Raw genomic sequence first — 21,775 nt, forward strand, 5'->3', positions numbered from 1 at the left:
GTACCAGGCTGTGCACATGTTTATTTCTGTCGTAAAGTTTGACATTTTACCAATGGGGTCGATTTGCTCTTGGGACGAGGCTTAAATGGCCATTTGAGCAACTGCAGCTTTTGACATTTTAGCAGGTTTTGACCTAATTCTTCAGCCCTGGAGGTTCCAGCTGGATGTCAACAGACAGCTGCAGAGCATTTCCTCAGAAGTTGAATTATTCCTTTATATGACCATGAAACTGACTGTCTTTGGAAATGGGTAGGTATACTGTTTTTGCTTCACAATGCGGACTGACATTGCATTGATGCTGGGCGATGCTTATGGCGGGCAGTATTATTGAAAATATATCATTTTCACCCGGAAAATGCTCTTCAGCCGTGCTCTGTATTGACTTCCATGAAATAGGTGTGGCATTTAATACAGTGGTTGGAGAGCAGCTTGAAAATACTGAAATAGCAGCCATTTTAAAAGAATATTGACATGTTTTGGAATCAATATGGCTCTCAGGCTTGGTATGGAGCACAGATTATTTGGCTTTTCAAAACACATTTCCAATAGCACTCTTCTATCTTCATCTACAAGTAGCTCTGAAAGAACACCTGCTCGTGCAGCGCTTAGCAGCAAAGAGGAAGAATGAAAGCTTTATGAACCGCGGACCCCTCACAGACTGACCTCTGCATGGCTACGCAACTGTGACTGAAAGGCACAATCTCTCCATGAAAACTTGTTTTCCACACTCACTAGCTACAGCTCATAGGTTGAAGGGAAGATAAATAATAAAAAAAGAGACAGAGAATAAATATAAAGTTTTACAATGCAGTCAAATACAGAATTGGCAATAACAGCTGTGTGAAAGGAACTGCTTCACCCTGGAATGAAAGAAACACTGAATCATTTAAAATACATTTTATTATGTAGAAACCAAAGACAAAATGTACAATATTCACATTAGAATGGTTGTTAAACACAGAGGTTAATCGAGTGAGGCCACCCAAAGGTTTACTTCTGACATTAGAAATGTTAATTCCTTGTTATAGTGCTGCAATAAACAGATCGAAAAAACATGACGTGTTACATCAAGGAATACAATGCTATGGTACAAACAGAGAGAAAAAAAAAGATTTGCTTTTGCATTCAGAATGAACCTCTTTAAACAAATCCACCCACTCATGCCCACTGAGACATATGGGTAATGATGATACAGTTTCAGTAAGAGGATTGCTTTAGGTCTAATTCTAATGGGATCTGCAACAAGGTCCACAAAACAACTGTACTTCACAGTGAAAATTAGCTCCATCATATTTACACAGAACACAGACAAAACACAGAGAATAAAACAGAAAGAAAGGAATTAGTACAAAATATGAATCCCTAGCCTCTTTTGTCAGGATTTAGTTTTAACTGTCATACTAACCGCCGCGGATACGGTTCAACATTTATGATTATTTTTAAAGGGCTGATTTGGAGACAGAAGTGTGTGGTTCATTTGCTATTCTCCCTTTAATTTCCACAGTTCATCCATCCTAATGCCGTACAATCAATCAGAAGAGAATCTCCGGGAGGCCAGTTGCGATCCAGTTTTCCCCAGCAGCCACTAACCGACACTCTTCTCTCTTTTGAAGGCCAGATAATAATCTGATGCTTCAAATCACTGCACCAAGGTGATTTCCTGTAATGTCTTTAGTCCATCATCATATTGTGTCATGTCAGAACACAATAAAAACTCCTTAGCAGTGGATCTCGTAGGCAACCTGTGATCCAAAGAGGAGACTCTGACTGAGGAAGAGCTCTTCTGGGTCTGTTGTTAGGGGTCCTTCTCCTCCGTCTGCAGGGTTTCTGCGAAGCCCCATCCCCCCTGATCTTGTCAGTGTTTGCACCATTTCATGCTCCAGCAGAGCCTCCTTCATGCCCTTCTGCTGGACAAACCCACTCATCATGGGGCACCTGGAAGAAGCGGAGCCCAGGACAGGCTTGGCCCGGTTGAGCACGTACATCTCGTGGCCGTGGTCGTCACGGTACTCCTCCAGTTGCGCAAAAGTGGTGGGTCCATCAGAGTAGTCGTTCACATAGAGGATGCTCTCTTCCTTGCTGGTGCAGTAGGAGCCATTGTCCTCTTTCTGGTACTGCTGATGGCGGGTGTAGATCATAATCAAGAGGAGAACAGCAGTGAGTGCCAGCAAAGAGATGCCAACAGCTATAGCGGTCTGTGTGGCAGGACCCAAGGCATTGAAGTCCATACTGTCCTGCTCATACAGAGGCTCCTGGCTAACATCCAGAACCTCCGGCTGGTAGAAAGAGTTAGACGAAGACGAAACATAGGAGTGTGTGTTCAATCGAGGCCAGAACTGGGATGAATATGAGGAAGAAGACATGTTGACAGCTAGGTGAAAAGTAACCCGAGCAACACCGCCAGGGTTCCAGGCCTCGCACTCGTAGCGCCCAGCATGTGCTACAGTCACATTGCTGAGGAACAACATGCCACTGCCCATGTCTGGATCAAAACTGTCCCTCTCACCGCCCTCCTCGGTCCCACGTACAAGTCCTTGGATTCCTCCAACACCTCCCACCTTGATGCCTCCACCGCTGGGCAGCGCTGTCACCACTCCTGGAGCCCCGGGCCTGAACAGCTCCCCGTTGGGTCCCAGCTCTTGAACCAGGCCACGAGGTGACAACTGGGCCTTACCATGGGAGGCTTTCTTCCAAGTCACCTGAGGCTGAGGGTATCCTGAGGCCTGGCAGGAGACTCGGAGGCTTTCTCCAAGTCTCACGGTCAGGTGGCTGGGCTCGAGTTGCACCACGGGAGGGATGCAGACCAGACTGTTGGGAGCCACCTCCACCAGGCTGAGGTGGGAGAGTCGAGGAGGTTCTGAGCACATCAGCCGGCGCTGCTCTGCAGAACTCAACAGACGCTGTCCATCTTTGCTGATCCAAGTTCTCAGCCAGCCGAGAGCACAATCACAGCGCCATGGGTTCTCTGGAGAAGAGGAATCAGAACAGAAGAGGTAAACCAAGTGAAGGGTTTTAATATATAATGTTCTTAAAGTCAAGAATGAATTTAGGACTTTCACTTTTAAACCATCGTGATAAGAATTCCATGACAACAGATTAAAAGCATCAAAAGAGCAGCTAAATGGAGCTTGAAGTGGGATATTGGTAAACAAACTCATTTTTTTTCTAACTTGAAACTCTTTTTAGCCCAGTGCAGGACTGTGGGTATGTTCAATCATAACTAGTTTGTTGTCCAGCCATGCTGGAAAACAGAAGTGTTTACACTCATTCTGAATGACCACACTCGAAGGTACGGTGAAAAGCCTGCTGCCAGGGAGGAGAGATATGATGAAAAATGAGAATGACAAAGCACATTTTCAGTCTCTCATCTCTCGTAGGAAGTACTGTGGCTCACATGAAAAGCGACAAAAATAATCAAGATCAAAAAGCAACTGAGAGAAAAGTTCAGTCCCTGACACCTTTGTTGCCTCTGCATGGCTGGCCAATCACAGAGTGAAGTGGGAGAAAGCTTTGGATTGCTTTGTGAAGTTAGAGAAGTGGCTGGTCTGACTTAAATTGGCCCTTTAATTGTCCTCTACATGAGGTCCCTTTAATTGGCTGTTTCTTCAATATACTCTTTAAAATACTCTCTGTGGGCACTTTTCTCTCATTAGAGCTCTTCGGATGGGTGAAATCCTTTGATATGTAACATGTGTTTAAGGGAACTTAATTTTCCTCGACATGAGGGTGTCTGGTGTGGGTAGCTGTGAAAAAACGTGGTAGTGTGTGAGCATCAGTGCTCTGGTGGGGCTTTTTTCTGAACTGTCGCAATGAAGAAGAATTTTTCAAGGCATTTTTTATTATAATCAAACTTAGAGGATTATATCCTAGTGCAGTGACATATAATATGATCTGGGATTTCTGTGTACCTGTGACTCGGAGCACCTGCAGGCTGACTAGCGGTTTGAGGGACGAAGATCCGAGGGTTCGGAGATGATTCCTGCTGAGGTCTAGCAGGGCCAGTGATGACAAACCGGACAGAGCTTGCTCCGCCAGCAGCTCTATGCTGTTTTCCTGCAGGTGGAGCTCCTGTAGACGCTGCATACAGCAAAAATAAGATAAAAATAAATACAAAGCGGAGGAATATAAGTATGAAAAGTGCACACTGGAAAAAATGCCCCTCTCAAAACAAGAAAAAAAACTTCTTTCATCGAACTTTTACCTTGAAGTAAGTGAAAGAATCTGCCAATAGACCAAGTGAGAAATGGATTGGTAAGATTTCTTGAAATAAGATATGATATATAGAAAATTGAGATCTTAAGATTAGCTGGGAAAACTTATTTTATGCTATATTTTACCAGAATTGTCAAGCTTGGTTGTCTTAACCCTCCTGTTGTCCTCATTTACGGCACCGAAAAATACTGTTTCCTTGACTAAAAAAAAATCCAAAAATTCAGCAAAATTTTCCCCAAATTTATATTAAAAAACTGCTAACTCTTTAGAAAGAAAAATCCTTAAAATTTTCCTTTAAAATTTTTATTTATAAGATTCATAAATTTGGCAAGAAATAAAAAATAGAAAAAAAACTAAAAATTGAAAATATTTTTAAAAAATGAATACAAATCTTCACAAAATGCTATAAATATCTAAAATGATTCCATATTTATCAGTAAAACTTCTAATATTTTCTTTGAGAACATTCAGAAAAAAATCAACCAAAAATCCAGCAAAATTCACTGGATTTTGGTGGGGTTTTTTTCTGAATGCTCTTAAGGAAACATTTTTTTAAACATTTTTTTTTTCACCAAAATATGTTCAAAGGTTTCTCCCAAAATTTTGAAAACGTGAAAGTGTTCTCTGTGAAAATACATATTTTTTTCCACATTTTAAACTTTAAAGGGGGTCAATTTGACCCGCAGGATGACACGAGGGTGAAAACAAGATAATTTCATGATTGTTTGACTTAACAAGATATTTAAGATGCACTGTCTTAAAAAAGTCCCTGTATGTTGCTGAAATGTCACTTGTTAAGTGAATTTATCTTAAATCAAGTGGGATGAGACATTCGGACAAAAAATAAGACGAACAGACTTGGTAAGATTTTGAGTTTTTACAGTGCAAGTTAAGGGAGGGATAAAATTATCACATTTGAAAACATGAGGATGACTTGGATCCAAATGTATCAGTCTTCACTGTTATTATTGCCCTGCTGTGGATTAGTCAGTCATGTGTGAATTGGATTTACAGTTGCAGATGTCATTCTATGTAATCCATAAAAAAACAATCCCAAATTTGGTTTCTGGAACAGTCAGATCAAAATGAACATTAACCCTTCCCATTCTTTATCTCACACATCCCAACCTGCAGTCCTCTGAAGGTGTGATCCTGCACACGAGTGATCTGGTTGCCAGCGAGGTAGAGGATGCGGAGGTGCTCCAGACCTCGGAACATGTCAGGTGTCACCAGGTGGATGAGGTTACCGTTGAGGGCCAGCTCCAGCAGCTGACCCTGGCTGAGGAACGCTCCGGGCTCCAGCGCCGAGATGCTGTTGTTCTGGAGGTACAGATAATGAAGGCTGCCCAGGCGAGTCAGGTCCTGCAGACGGATCTGCACGATGCCGTTGTCCTGGAGGAAGATGGTCTTTATGGAAGAGAAGATAAATTAAATTAGCGTAGTGAATAGAAATTGATCGCCTCGGAGAAACGGAATATGGGATGTGAGGTTTGAATTGGTGTTTGTTTTCAGCAAGGAAGTGAGCATATTGCTGTGCACAGTGGGTACAAAAACGTATTAACCTTAGGGAGAGATTACATTAGCAACAGAGCCACCCTGAAAGCTATCTCACTGGGCTTTGCTGAGCTTTGGATATATGTTAATGCAGGCAATCCAAACAATGTGGAATGAGCTGGTTCAGAATCACGATAATAATGATAATGCGGGCTGAGCGGAATTTTTCCAGTCGTGTGCTTCAGTTCTACTGCCAAACTCACAGACCTTGTCAGTAAATATATTCCATCAGAAAAGAATAGGCTGATTGAAGCTTCACAAGGAGTGCTTTCAATGTGTGATCACCAATGCATGGCTGTCTGTTTGATTGGTAGTGCGCATTCATCGGGGATGCTTCCACAGTGGAAAACACAGGCCAACGAGGTAAAGTATGATCGACGAGATAGACCCGCTGATTGAGGTTAATGGAACAATTTATGCGGGACATGCTTTTCATTAATATTCATGAGCTGCAGTAATGTTGGGGGGCCTGAACCCGAGAGGAAAAGACGGTGTAATGTTAAACATCTTCTCAACAGATGATCAGAGGGTGTGCGAGAGTCACTTTCTGAGCAAGAATGAATAATTACACAGCCAACAGCACGGCCCCTCCCTCAGGCTTACATCAAAGAGGGTCATGGTGAATTGATTAACCACAATCATTTCAGAGTAATAAGAATGGATCACAGAGGGAGTCAACTGAAAACTTGCCAGTGCGGGAGGGGTTGATGGCGCATTGGCTGATTTGGTGCTAGTGGCCTAACTTATTGTCGATTGACCGACTGACCTCGGTGACAGACGGGACGCCCTGCGGGATTTCTTTGATCCCGAGGGATCCGCATTCGACTGTGAGGCTGTAGCAGCGACAGCCGGACGGACAAGCCAGGGACAGCTGAGAGATGAGGGCCAGGATGATGAGGATGAGCCCGGAGAACCACAAGAGGCCCATGATGGCGTCACAGTTGGCTTGAGAGACCGAACCTGAGGAGAGAAGGGGGAAGAGGAAAGTAAACATTGCCTCATTTACAGCCAACGTTGTACCCGTCGATGAAATGTAGCCCTTCAAAGCAGAGAGTGACAGCAGCTTGCAGATACGTTGTATAAGCAGATGACTGTGAAATGGCAAGAGAGAGAGGGAAGGGAGGGAGGATTGACAAAAAAGCACGAGAATATAAGCATATCTGTTCATCCCTAGCTGTTTTTCATTCAACTGTGTCTATTCAGTGGAATTGCGGCAGCTTCTATTATGGGCACCAATTAATTAAAGATGTGATAAAAGATGTGCAGGTTGCCTCAAGGACCTCTCTCTTGTCTGTTTAATGCATGCACAAACACACTCTCCCTCTATTTCTGTCTCTCTCTTTGTCTTATATAAACACACACACACACACACACACACACACACACACACACACACACACACACACACACGTGTGTGTCTTGCTATCATTGTGGGGACATACCATTGACTCCCATTCATATCTAACCCCTAACCCTTACCCTTACCCTAACCTTAACCAAACCCTAACCCTAACCAAAACAATGGCTAACCCTAAAGAAACGTTTTTGCACTTTTACTTTTTTCAGTAACAACAACATGGCCAAGAAAACACTGTTTAAACTTGTGGGGACCAAAATGAGGTCCCCACAAGTGACATAGTTTTCGGTTTTCCTACAGTTGTGGGGACATTTGGTCCCCACAATATAGCAAAAACATGGGCACACACACACACACACACACACACACACACACACACACACACACATGTTTGTACTTCTATCTTAGTGAGGACATCCATAGGCGTAATGCATTTCCTAGAGCCTTACCCTAACCTTAACCATCACAACTGATCGCCTAACCCTAATCCTTACCCTAACCCTAACCAAACCTCAATTCATACCTGTTCTCTAAAAACAAGTCTTCACCCTCAAACATGGCTGTTTCAAAGTGAGGACCAGCCAAAATGTCCTCACTTTGTAAAAATGTCCTCACTTTGATAGTTAAATGCAGAAAATGGTACTCACCATGTAGCAAGTACAAGAACACACACACACACACACACACACACACACACACACACACACACACACACACACACACACACACACACACACACACACATTTACACATGTGCAAATGTGCAGCAAAAAAGAAAAAAACTGAGGCTCAGTTTTGAACTTCCTCTAATCTCAGGAACCATGATTACCTCCTTGGAGCAAATCTCAAGTGGTAACCGGCTCCAATCATCTGATCAAACCGTCAGTATTGGATGCCTGCTGCACCTTAGAGCAATATCTTCCTTTGATATAAACCCATCATGTAGCAACTCATCCATGTACTTTTTTTATTTCTATACATCCCGGAAGGGATTTATTGTTCTGCTTGGCTGTTCACATCAAAACGGCCTCCGACTCACTGTCCACTACCACCCAGCGGCGTTCGTATCAGGCTGCAGATCACATGAAGATACTGCAGGGGTGGAGATATAATGCATGTTGAAATGTCACACTGCGCCCGTCATTCTGCTCCAGTGACAGCAGGTAGATTTACAGCTGTCATCTGCCCCGCCGCCTGCCTCATCCTCCAGAAGCAACTTCCAGTGGAGAAGCATTGATTCCATGTAAAGTCTCACATTGTTATAAAACATTCATGTGTACCTCGGCCACGTCTCCCATTAAGCTTGTCTGGCTTATGAATTTCTCGTTTGCTTAAGATTTCAGACTCGCCCTTACGGATAATTGATAGCATTTACATCTTGCTATGAGTGATCTGAAGATCATCGAGTTTATTAATTATTAGAATACGGGCAGATCTCATTAAAGCCAAGGGATGAAAGAGCTCCGTGTCTGAAATAAACTGCGACTGATAAATATTTAGTTTGCCGGCTGTTTGAACTGTTCTGTCAGACTAATATCAAGCATGTCCCATTTGTACTGCTATAATCCAGGCCCGTAATTTAATGCCTTAGCGCAAAAGCACTGCGCTCACTATTTCAGTGGCTGTGGAGTAATTCTCAGTGCAGCCACACTGCATTATTAAGCGAATGAGCAATGAACTGGATTTTAATATTGTATGTTTGATTTCGAGCGCATTTACGAGGATAGCCAGCTAGATTAATACAATGTGACCTACATAAGCTGTTCAATCGCCTTCTCTCAGCGAAAACAGAGGGACACTTATTAACAAAAGTGTGCCATTTCCTCTCTAGAGCTCCCCCAAACAAGCATGGAGAGAAATTATGTGTTTCTATTGTTGGGAAGAGAAAGCAGAAAAATTTAATTTTGAATAAGGCCTTGGTCTGTCATTGAGCTTTTGTTACTTCTCACAGTGAGATGACTTCTAAATAGCTTTGACTTGCTTGAAAAGTGTCAGAAGGGAACCAGAGAGTGAGACACCCGCCTGCCCTCAGCTAAGAATACCCACAGAACAGGATGCACCGTCTGATATTTGTTGTTAGAATAGGAGCCCGACATCAATGCAAATGACACCCTGCCAGGTAGAGAAAATAGCTTTTGCATTTCTCTGCTCATTTCGGCGCTAGTCTCTTAAAGAAGCCTGAGCGACAATAATACGACGCATACGATGGTAGGACAGTAAGACGCACAGACAGAGGACAACCTATGACGTTAAGGAGGCGATGACAAAAATAAAAACAGGAGGTGGGGGTTCTTTAAATAATGCTGCTGACACTTGTTTTACAGTACAGTATGCGCTCTGCTGTTTCACATTCAGCGTGCGCTCCGTCGCCTCTCGTCTTTTGTCGCGCTGATGTGGGATTTCATTGGTAAGAGGTCAATTTGTTCATTTCAGTCTCAGTAATCCTCTGTGGAACATGCGTAATCTGCACAATCAGATGCTTGTTAGCTAAGCCGCTCTCGGCTCTGTCGACATTTTCATAGAGGGAGCCGCTTTGTTCGGCTTTATAAAAACAAGGTCAGCAATATATCTTTATCGACTGCGTGAAAATGTGTAAACAGGATGATTAGACCTTAATGTTGTGTGTATGGATCTGCGTGTCAAAGGAACGTGCCTGCAAAGGCCTCGCCAGGGCAGATGTCAGTCAACAAATGCCAAAGGAAATCTAATAAACCCCAACATCACACAAAGCCTGTTCAGCATTCACTATCAGCATCCACCTCCCTAACAAGCATGGCGCACATCTCTGCAAACATTATTTTGCAGCGGACTCCAGATCAGCTTGGAGTTTGTTTATTTGGGCATTTCTGAAATTACAATTGTCTCTTTTATTCTTGACATAGAGCTTTGTTTTCACACCCCACACAAATCATCCACTGCTGAACAATCACAGGCAGCCTGGCCAAACATTCACAGAGCAGAAAAAAATAAATACTCCGCACAGTGCTGTTATGATTTTTCTCTTATTTTATCCAAGAAGGGTAGGTGTTGCTGTGTCAGAGGTGCAGCAGACAGCCAGTGTGCTGGAGGCAGAAGCAAAGTTCACATCCCTGCGCTGCCACCGGTGCAGGTCGGCCTCATCCGTTGTTATGGTAACCCTTGTGATGAGGGAAGGTCTGCTCGCGGGGCCCGAAGGCCAGCCACAGTTCCTGTGAGCTGGCGTTAGGCAAACAACTCTGCAGAAATAGAAGCTGCCATTTCTCTGGGAAAATTGCTCACAGGCACTTGAGCTATGTGATGACCTAGAGCTAAATCATAAATTCTCTTTTAGTCCGACTCTCTTTCTCCTTCCCTGGCTCCAACATTTCCCTTCTCCTTTTTTTTCTTTCACCCCTTTTACTCCTCAGTTCCCTTCACAGTTTCCCTGAAAGCCTCCATCATTTTCCCTTTCCAAGTCTCTGACCTCTCTCTACTCTCGTCCGCCGTCCTTCTGCACTGACTGACAGGTGCTAAATCATTTGTCTTAGAGCATCCTTCTGTCCACAAACAAAGTGGGGCCAAGGCACCGGGAGAACACTGTGGCACTAACCCAAGAGTAACACACTGACTTTGAGAGATAGGCTCGACCGTGCGCACAAAAACGCACACGTACGCACGCTCATAAACATGCAGGGCACACCTACAAAGTAGCACTTGTACACAAGCACCAGCCACCAACATTCAGGGACACACACTCTTGACTGGCAGACACACACACACACACACACACACACACACACACACACACACACACACACACACACACACACATGTTTGTACTTCTATCTTAGTGAGGACATCCATAGGCGTAATGCATTTCCAAGAGCCTTACCCTAACCTTAACCATCACAACTGATTGCCTAAACTTAATCCTTACCCTAACCCTAACCAAACCTCAATTCATACCTGTTCTCTAAAAACAAGTCTTCACCCTCAAACATGGCTGTTTCAAAGTGAGGACCAGCCAAAATGTCCTCACTTTGTAAAAATGTCCTCACTTTGATAGTTAAATGCAGAAATGGTACTCACCATGTAGCAAGTACAAGAACACACACACACACACGCACACACACACACACACACACACACACGCACACACACAGAGGAAGACACACAGATGCTTATGCGGTCGCACATCCTGCCTCCAACCAGCAGCAGCCATCATCATTCACAGACACAGACCGAGTCAGAAACAAACACTCACACATATTTTTGTATCAGCGGTAAAGGAAGCTCTGCTCAGTTAATAAGTCTGCATTGATTTCTTTATTTTTTCCCCCACTACTCTGTCCAGTTGGGCTCCGCAGCTATCGATTTTCACCGTGAACACAGATGGGAAGAGGGGGCTGGCATTTGTGAATGTCTGTGTTGAGGAGAAACAGAGTAAATGAGCGCATGTTGCTTATTGCTGGGATGCTTGTGTGTGTGTGTGTGTGTGTGTGTGTGTGTGTGTGTGTGTGTGTGTGTGTGTGTGTGTGTGTGTGTGTGTGTGTGTGTGTGTGTGTTGTCTGCCGGTGTGTGTGCATGTGTGTCTAGCTTGCTGTCAGGCAGCCTCAAGCAGAATCACCCTCTGAGCAGCAGCAGCAGCACTCCGCCACGGCTCCCAGCGGAGCATTTAGTCTAAAACCTTCTCTCCATCCCCCCATACTTAGACAAACTCGATAAATCTTTGCTTTTTAAGCGTTCACATGATAAACTGCTGTGACACGTCTGTCTGCAGCATGAAGACTGTGGCTGGTAATGTAAGCTGGCCAGCAGAGAAGCTCCAAAGTTATTGATATAAACGGCACAGAGCCTCAAACAAAAACACAGGAACTCTGATCTAGTTCCTCACATGCTGCAGCTGTGTTGGCAGCAGACGCCGCTGCTCCTAAAACAATAAGTGGAATGATTGAGAAAAATGAACATACACTGTCTCCTCGGGTTCAACAAGCTTTTGTGTTGGAATTCTTGTGGGTCAATTTGATTTGCAATTTGTAATTGAGAACTAAAAGCACAATGGCAACTATAGCTGCATAATCAATATCCATTTTCCACACAAGACTTACTTTTATGCCCTTGGGGAGGGTGATTGAAATATCACATCATGATTGCTCAAAGCTTAAAAGGAGATTTTCAACCTCTTTTAGCCTTGTGAGGTTTTTTTTCCAGCGAGTCTGTGCTTCTTTTCTTCTAAATCCACGTCTTTATCTGCATGATGAAACACGAGCAACATTGCCAAAGCTATGTAAAAAAAACGTATGACTTCAAAACAGCCAGAGCATTATGCGCAGAAATCCTGTTGCTTTCGGAGAAGAGTATATTTATCCAGATAAAATTTTTAAAAAAGCTATGAAAAGGGGCATTTCTAATGAGTTCTCCTTTATAAAGGAACACAGTTTGTGAAAATGCTGCAAACCTGTTAACTATGTGCCTGAACACAATGAATTAACACAGCAATAACTGAAGTGCACTAAATATTGATTCACTAACAATTTGCATAATTATGGCTTCAGTAATTCGAGACTAACAGGTTTTTTTTATGAGGAAGGAACAAAGTTTTAGTGAGGCAACCCTTGAAATCATTATTTATATGTTTTGAATACTGACTTTATTAACAATGGCACCTTTTGGGTTGCCAGGTTGTGAAATATCCCTTCACTTGACCACTTATTTTCAAGAACAGGGAGCTGCTTGTTCAGCCATTCACTGAAAGATGAAGAAAGAACAGAAATGATGTATACTAGGTAAAGGAACAACAGCATTTTATTAGATTTTGTAGTGCTTTAACGCTGATTTAAAGGATTGGTAAGTGATTAGAGGAGTTGCTTTATTAGATCATGGTGCTCAAAATACACAGGAGTAAGCCTGTCTACACTGTCAACACTATATGATAACCTAAAGCAATTAAAGGAATAATTTTAGAGCTGCACTTATTTAGTGTCTTGCTGAGAGTTAGATAAGAAGAGTGTCAGGTTAAAACCAGCAGCCTGAGGTGAGCTGAGTGTTTAGGACTCATCACATAACCACAAAACGCCTTGAGCAGCAAGTCTCTGGTTCAATTCCTGCCTGGGGAACACTTACTGCCTGTCATTTCTTTGCATTTCTCATCAGTTTTTCTTGTCTCTCTCCACTGCAGCTGTCAAATAAAAGCATTTAAATAACCAAGGAAAGTTAGCCTAGCTTAACATAAAGACCAGAAACAACATCCAACAACCAACAGCTGGCATTAATAAACAAACTCACATCTTATTTAAGATGTAATACAGAACATGATGACTGTTTAAGAGGTTCGACTCTGAGCTAGGTGCAGAAATCCTGATGGTGAGAAACAGGCTAGCTCTTGCCTGTTTCCAGCCCTTATATTACAGTGATTGCACTGTATTTTCACCGAGAACACCACCTGTTATGCTGCCTTTGATTGGGTGTCCTCATTCACATTAACCCTATCAAGGCAGCTGAATATCGCCCAAAGGTGTAACATGTAAACACAACAGTATGGTGCATCTCACCATGTTGGCTCTCACTGTCACACTTGTCTGATTAATTTATTGTAGGATGCAGGTAAATACCTACCATTGGATGATCATTTGAGGCAGATTTGTCCTCTCCTTCCACTATCTGTGTGTTACAGTTTTCTTCGATACAAGAAACCGCCACAACCACTTCAGGGCAGCATCCTACCACACTGAAAATTTTAAGTATTTCAAAGGACTAGAAAGTGAATCATCCATTTTAAAGACAGTGGTAATCTCTCTTCATGCAAATGTTTCCCCAAAAGAGTTCTATCCATCACTATTTGTAGGGAATGCTGGGGCTGCACTTTTCACTTGGCCTCGCCCATGACGACTGTGATTGGTTTAGAGAAATACAAACAATCCAGATATAGCATGATGCAGCATGGCCATTATGTACTACAGAAGATGCAGCAAAAATGCACACAAATAGAAGATGGACAGAACATCAGGGTTTGATATTTGAATGCAGAAGTTTCTTAAACCTGCATTCTTTCCAACATCCAGCAGGGGGCGACTCCTCTGGCTGCAAAAAGAAGTCTGATTGTTTCGACGTCTGTGAGAAAATGACCCCACTTCTCCCTTCATCTGTTATGTCAGTAAGCAGTTTCTTGATGAGTTTATGGTCGCACTTGTTAGTTTCAAGACTGTTTAAGCACAGCATGATGTTCATTTTGTAAATTCTGGTGTCATTTAGAGTCAAATAAATGATAAACAGCACTACTTTTTGGTTTAAAGGTTGCTATTATGCTGCGGTGCATCATGTTATCGAGTCCTCAGTCAGATCCAACACTCGCTCATGTCCTGTTTTGGAATGGACAGGACCAGATTCCATACTCCAAAATAGCATCCCCAAACCAGTGGGTGATCTCATTGTTGCTATTTCTATCTGTTAGATGTATTCTTTACTTTAAACAGTGGGAAAAGACACAACTGTGTGAAACAGACTCGAGACTCCAGCTTCATATTTTCATGTATGAGCACGGAGTAAACCTTCTCATCTAATTTTAACAAGAAAGCCAATAAACCTATTTCCCCAAATGTCAAACTATTCCTTTAAAGTTTCCCTATCTGTGTCTCATCACTCACCGTTTTCAGACATAGTAAACATGCTGGCAGCAGTTTCATAAACTGTGTCACCTTTTGAAATACAACTGTCAGCGTTTCCTGCACTTCCCCTTTTCAAAAAGATTGTCTGTGTCAACATTACCTGTCTGACACTTAGTCCTGCGTTTGATCACCATTTCTTGTGTCACCTCTTTTAAAATGCCAATTTTCTCTCGCCTCTCTCTGCGTCTCCCGCTCCCCGTCCGTTCTAATCGTCGACGTTGATGCAATCGATCAGAGCAATTTCGTTCACAGTAGCCTCATCTGATGGGCTGCAGGATTTATGACTCAGTGGATTATGCCAAAGCAGAATGAGTGGTTTGATTTTTATATTTCTTTTTGCTCCATTTTCATCAGTCTGGTTTCAGCCCTTCTGCTTCTTTGCCTATATGTCCCTAACAAGCATACAGATCACATCTGACGTTTGTTCAGCAAAGGTTTGTTTCACATTGCCAAGGATGGAGGAGATCAGACAGGTTGGAAGATGGATGAAGGGGATGTTACATCCTCGTCTACCTAAAAGCATAGCAATCCCTTCCATTTTAATATTTCTCCCAATTTTGATAAAAGTATTCAGATGGGTGGATTTCTGTTTGTTTTCTTTTAGGCTGCTGCATTACTGAGTTTCCCCTCTGATGTTCCACATGGGCGAATCTGAATTGTAAATATTTTTTTGCTCCTTGCTTATGGCAGATCAGCTGAAAGTTGAGGTGTTACTCAAGCAGCAATAAAAGGTGCCTGGGAACGTGTCTGAAAATGAAAACGATGCTTCGATAACGATTGCTTATCATCCCAGTATATTGCATTTCTGTAATGTTGGTTGAGCGCTGGTGTCTGCAGTAGGAGTCACCGAATCCTCATAAATTGTGTCTTTGTTGCCATGGAAGAGACGGCGTATGCTGACACCAAGTGATAGATGTCACACAAGTGTCAAATCAGACCCTGGCATGTAGCTTATATTGTGGTTATCTCTACTGTTCAGCATATAGATGGGAAGTAATGAGTGGGTGTTTTTCTTTTTCCTTTATTCTTTTCGCCCTCACGGACTTCTTTTTTCAGCTGATCTTTGCCATCTGCCTGTATCTTTCTCAAGTCAGGCCAGGAACGAGGATACTATGCAATTACAGCCAAGAGAGATTTCAGTCATCATTGTCTAGCAGACAGTAGCAAATGAAAAATTTAAGACCTCTGCAGGCGTAAGAAGTCGACTTGTCCATACGGATCTTGTCCACATGAGACAGATCCCCACCCTCGGTGTTAAAACAAACGAGGTCCTATCTAGAGGTCCACTGTTTGGCTCCACACTGCTTCATGTGCAGAATAGCAATTAACCAGACGTGCGATCCAACTCTGACATGAGGGAAAGAATCAGTGACGCTAACAATTCAGAAAAAGAAAGCACGGCGCTCTTCCTGTAGGGACATGTAATATTTAATAGTAAGCTAGTAGTAACCTAATCATAGCATATTGCTCTTGGCAACTCCTATAGTGCCAGTGTAATATTTCTGCCAGGTTCTATAGGGGTGTGTGCTTCGCTCAGCAGTGATCTTGTTATACTTCATTCCCTCCATCACAACAGTATCTCTTGAATATCCCCATGTGATTTGGATGTGCAGCCTCTCTGCAGTGTCATAGGTAGAGTTTATCCCTAAAATGTATTTGAAGATCAACACAGCTGTTTTAATAATGTAGTGCTGCAGGATGATGGCACAAACTAAAGTCCTGAATCACTGCTGTGACCTCTTTACCTCCCATCCATGCCCCAAATTAATTCTGTTTCAAATTATATGCCAACAAGAAAACAGCAACAAGTACATTAAACAGCACAGTTAGTCCACACGGTGACCCAGTTGTCAGTTTATCAGGTAAACTTTGCCAAAACTAATGCAGTCCAATGCAGCAAATCCAACATTTGTGACAATTCCAGTCTTTGTTGAGGCTTTTGTAGACAGATGTCAATTCAACTTCATGCAGTTCATTTTTTATTTATATGCACTCCCATTTATTAGGAACAGCTAATGCAGTCCAGTGCAACCACCCTGTCACAGCAGCTGCATTTCCAGAGCTCATGAGTGGCACTGTTGGATATGCTTGTTTAATATTGAAGTTAGGTATTGTTGGAGTGGATTATATTATATGGAGAGGTGTTGCATGCATGCATGAGATCCTTTCAGGGTGTCACAACGAGGGGGAACATTACAGGCATGATAAGCAGACTTCATGGCAGTGGAGCTGTATTGCATTAGTCATACAATAACATGCATGCAAGTGGCATATTAACATGAAACAGTAACATGTAGGAGGAGATTCTCATTGTAAGGTGTGCAGGTGTTGTGTACTGTCAAAGTCTACTGCATCACACAGAGATGTTTGTGTTTCCAGTGTTTTGTCCTCCTCATCCACATGTAGGTCTGTTTATTCACATAAAGGCTCCACATGCTATTTAGTGTTTAACTAAGAAGTGATATGCATAAGTACATTTGACTGACGCCCCTCAGTGGTAACTTAAGTATAAAAAAAACAAGTTGATTCATGAGATTATTCCACTTACAGCAAAAATTCACCTCTTTTGTTTCACTCCCAAGTTTTACTTGGACATGCATGCCATCTGTTCATCTTTTGTTTGGAATCAGAATGCATCAGATGTCAAATGGGGTCGCCGCCAAACAACATTTGGAGAACCTTCAGTGTTACTATCCCAGGCGCACACGGTCCCCTTTCCCCCCCTAAGAACAAAAAAACAAAACTGCGACTTACCCCTTTCCCTGTTTCCTCTCCGTGCGCAGACCTGATCTCTCCAGCGAGCGCTCTCCTCCACTGAAAAAAAAATTATAGTAATAATTCAAAAGCTAAATAAAGAAGACTCCCACTTGAAATCACTGCAGAGAGACGCGCTGCTGGAACATCGCTCCTGGATTTTACGGTCCACACAGGCTCCGCTCGGACTCCGGAGAACTGCTCCTTACATCCGGCTGAGCTGGATGACGGTCGGTTTTTTCGAGCCCCTTGTTCTCCCTCCTCTGATATTGTTATGCGCCTTTGATTCGTTTCCCCCTGCCTTCGTCGGATGCTATCTTCCAATAGTGACCCACTCCTCTAATTATCCCTGCTTGAATGGTCTCACTCCCCCTTCTCTCTCTCTCTCTCTCTCTCTCTCTCTCTCTCTCTCTCTCTCTCTCTCTCTCTCTCTCTCTCTCTCTCTCTCTCTTGCTCTCTGTGCATGAGTGAGATAGAGAGAGGAGGGATGATGTGAGTGTCTTTATTCCCTTTATTCTCATTCATCCACTTTCCAAACATAAATTGGGTGGTCCTCCTGGAATGGATTGCTACAGTTAACTTTCAGTGTAATTTCCTGATTTGGCTTCTGTGCAGCAGCAGTGGCTCATTTTGCAGGCGGTGATTTCAGCACCACGGACAGCGGCCTTGTCTTTTATTATGAAAGGTTACAGGCGTGTAAAATGTGATCCTGCATGCTCCTAAAGTTAGAATCCACCGCAGGAAGAAGTGTGGAAATTTTTAGGAAGGAGTGAGGTGGAAGAAGAAGAAGAAGAAGAAGAAAAAAGTGCCATTTTAGTCCAGCCAAGGGCAAAGTGAATTCAAGCTGAACGAGGCCTTTCAGTATATTCTGCAAAAAAAGAAAAAGAAAAAGAAAAAAAGAAACCCCACATTGCAGTGCCTTAGCAGGAGGCCACACTTCATTACTGGGTGCGGGAGAGGAGGACGGAATTGAACAGAGGTTACATTATGTTTTCTGGCACCTTTCAGAAGCCCTGTTGCTGATTGTTCTCAACATCAAAATGCTCTGTTGAATACATTTGTAGGCTGGGACTCCATTTGCTGTAAGTTGACTGTCCAGGCTGCAATGGGAAAGGTGTAGATGGGTGACAAATTCAAGGAAAAACCAATGTAAAATGTATTAGTGCAGACTTTGCAGCTTCAGTGGCTATGAGCTTACTAATATTGATGTAGAAGAACACGCATCCATGCTTTGGCTGGTCCAAATGCCCTTATATTATATCAGATGGGTGAGAAAGTCATAGAAAAACCAACTTAAAGTGTCTTAATGAGGACTTTGCTGCTTCAGTGCTTCATTGGCGATGAGCTCCCTAATAAAAATAAAGTAGAACATCACAGATCCACACTTTTGTTGGTTTAATTGTCTGTATATTATGAGATGGGTAAGAAATGAATGGAAAAAAACAGTGTAAAGTGTCTACATGGACCATAATGTACTACCAGAACAGCTTCAATGCTCATTTGCATTGATTCTCCAAAGTGTCTGGAACTCTAGTGGTGTAATTAAACAGCGAAACATGTGTCCTCATTTGTTATTTTGACGATGATGGTGGAAAGATGTCAACCATGTTGGTCTAAAATGTACCATAGGTGTTCAGTTACACTGAGATCTGTTGGCCACAGCATATTATTCACATCGTTTTCCTACAGTTTTCCATTTTTTCCTTTAATTTGTCACCTATCTGTACATTTCTCAGTGACCTAGTCAATAACCCATATACTGACACCGCTCATCACCACATTACAACACTAATAATATTGTTAACTAATTTAGGACGCCTCTCATATTCTAATACCGTTGGTAAATGTATCTGTCTTTTAGCTACGTCAGTGCTTGACCCATTGGCCTACATTTTGAAAACTAATTAGCTTGCTACAAGCAGATAGACACATATAGTGTGGCAGGAGAGTTGACATTTTAACAATTTGTCCAGCTATATTTCAACTTTTAGTCGTGCAGCTTCAACTGTTTAATGCTTTAAGATAATTTCAATAGTTTATACATATATTTAGCCATCTAATTAGCTTTAAAATGGTGGATAAACATCTGAGGCAGCTCTCAGTTGTGTCATATTAAAAGCAGCATTACCCTGCTGTTAGACATCTATGCCAACATTACTATGTTCAGCTATTTCAACCATCCCTACATATATTTAGCTATCTAATTAGCTTTTCGACATCATCTGTCTCATGTCTGTTCCTCTTTCAAATGTCTCATATCAGATGCTACATTAGTCTACTTTTAACAAGTTATACCAAAATATTACTAATTTTAGCTAATTATTTAAGCCATGCATCCACTAGTCTGTTTTTATAAGCTACATTAGCCTACTAGTCTAATTGTTATTTATTTGTCCTGTATCTTTTTATGGTTTTCCAGTTGTTTAATAAACTACATTAGCCTACTTTTAGCTGTCTACACAAACATTATTATTTTAGCTAACTGTTTCAATCATTTACACAAAATATTGTGATATCATTGTTTTTAGGTGACTGGTTTGACCTTTCTACTCACTTGCTAGCTAGTTTTCGTACATTCTCAATTGTAGCAACTAACTTTCAGGTCTTAGACTCATAGTGGACATCTTTTGCTTAAAAATTTTTCGGTTGTTTTTTTTTTTTTTTTTTTTTTTTTCCAGGTAACCCTGCAGAAACTGCTGGGTTGCTCCCTCCAGGTTGGTTGGGAGTTACTTCCTCAAGTGGAGAAGTTCAAGTATCTTGGGATCTTGTTCACGAGTGATGGGAAAATGGAGCGTGAGATGGACAGGAGGATTGGTGCAGTGGCAGCACTAATGCGAGTGTTGTTCCAAACCATTGTGGTAAAGATGGAGCTGAGCTGCAAAGTGAAGCTCTAAATTTACCAGTCCATCTACGCTCCAACCCTCACCTATGGTCATGAGCTCTGGGCAATGACCGAAAGAATGAGATTGCAGATAAAAGTGGTTGAAATGAGCTTCTTCTGCAGGGTGGCTGGGCCTAACCTTAGAGATAGGGTGAGAAGCTCAGACATCCAGAAGGAGCTCGGAGTAGAGCTACTGCTCCTTCATGCTGAAAGGAGCCAGTTGAGTTGGTTTGGACATCCGATTCAGATGACTCCAGGAGACTTCCTTTGTAAACTTTCTGAACACGTCCACCTGGGAAGAGACCCAAAGGCAAACCCAGAACTTGCTGGAGGGATTATGTAACTCATCTGGCTTGGGAACACCTCAGGATCTCCCAGGAAGAACTGGAAAGCATTGTTGAAGGGAGGGACGTCTGGAATGACCTGCTTCATTTGCTGCTTTCACGACCCAGCCCCAGATAAGCGAAAGAGATGGATGGATGGTTACCCACAAACCACTCTTTTACAATCTTGTCTGTGCAATCCCTGTTATCTCTTCCCTTTACCCTCACCCCAGCTGGTCGATGCAGATGGCTGCCCTGCCTGAGCCTGGATTTCCTGGAGGTTTCTTCTTGTTAAAGGGGAATTTTTTCTCCCTACTGCTGCCAAGTGCTTGTTCAAAGGGAACTGAAAGGAAATCTTGTATTTGTTGGATTTCTCTCCTTGCATGGTCCTCACCAAACTATTTAAAGTGCCTCAAGAAGACACATGTTATTACCTGGCACCATATCAATAAAACTGAAGTGAAATCCCACATATTCTGTCACTAAAGTCCACTTGGTGTTGCCAAATCTGGTTGGGAATCACAGAGGCTACATGCATGCGCCTCTGCTCTGTGCGTGTCTGCCCCCTTTGATGATGACTTGATCACACACTAATCACACGCCACAGTATTTAAAACCATGCTGACCCACATTTAGCTTTGCTTGATTAACTTCTGTGCGTGTGTGTGTGTGTGTGTGCGTGCGTGCGTGCGTGCGTGCTCGAGCTTTCACATGCACGCGTGTAAATGCGCGCTGATGCGTAGCTCCATGCATCAAGGTTCCCATGCCTGAGCAGGTACATTAGTTTGTGTCTAATTGCGTGTCTTTGTGATGCTGAGCGCACTGCAGCGTGTGTATTTGAGCTCGGATTTTAATGATCTCCTCCTACCCCCTCAGGGCGAGCACGAGCCTATTTCGACCCACATCAGGATAATTAATATCACACTCAAATGTCTGTAAGAGCACACGGCTCCTTTCACCAGCTTTCCTCCCATCCTGCTGCTGTTAACTCACCCTTTTTTCGCTCACCGGAGACGCAACAATTGCTAAATTACAATGCGCAGGCTATTTGTATGCATGTTAAGTCCCATCC

General features: G+C 42.7%; 1 protein-coding gene across 1 annotated transcript; it reads right to left on the reverse strand.

The window, feature by feature from the left end:
• Window positions 1–882: 882 nt before the first annotated feature.
• lrrc24 (leucine rich repeat containing 24) lies at window positions 883–17,901 on the reverse strand. Its single transcript, XM_022205109.2, has 5 exons — window positions 17,500–17,901; window positions 6,533–6,726; window positions 5,341–5,619; window positions 3,909–4,077; window positions 883–2,965 (listed from the first exon to the last, which is right to left on the reverse strand). Exons 2-5 carry the CDS (start codon window positions 6,692–6,694, stop codon window positions 1,719–1,721), a joined length of 1,857 nt encoding a protein of 618 aa, XP_022060801.1. The 5' UTR covers window positions 6,695–6,726; window positions 17,500–17,901; the 3' UTR covers window positions 883–1,718.
• Window positions 17,902–21,775: the final 3,874 nt, after the last annotated feature.

Source organism: Acanthochromis polyacanthus, chromosome 9, assembly GCF_021347895.1.
Source record: "Acanthochromis polyacanthus isolate Apoly-LR-REF ecotype Palm Island chromosome 9, KAUST_Apoly_ChrSc, whole genome shotgun sequence".
NCBI classification, from domain to species: Eukaryota; Metazoa; Chordata; class Actinopteri; family Pomacentridae; genus Acanthochromis; species Acanthochromis polyacanthus.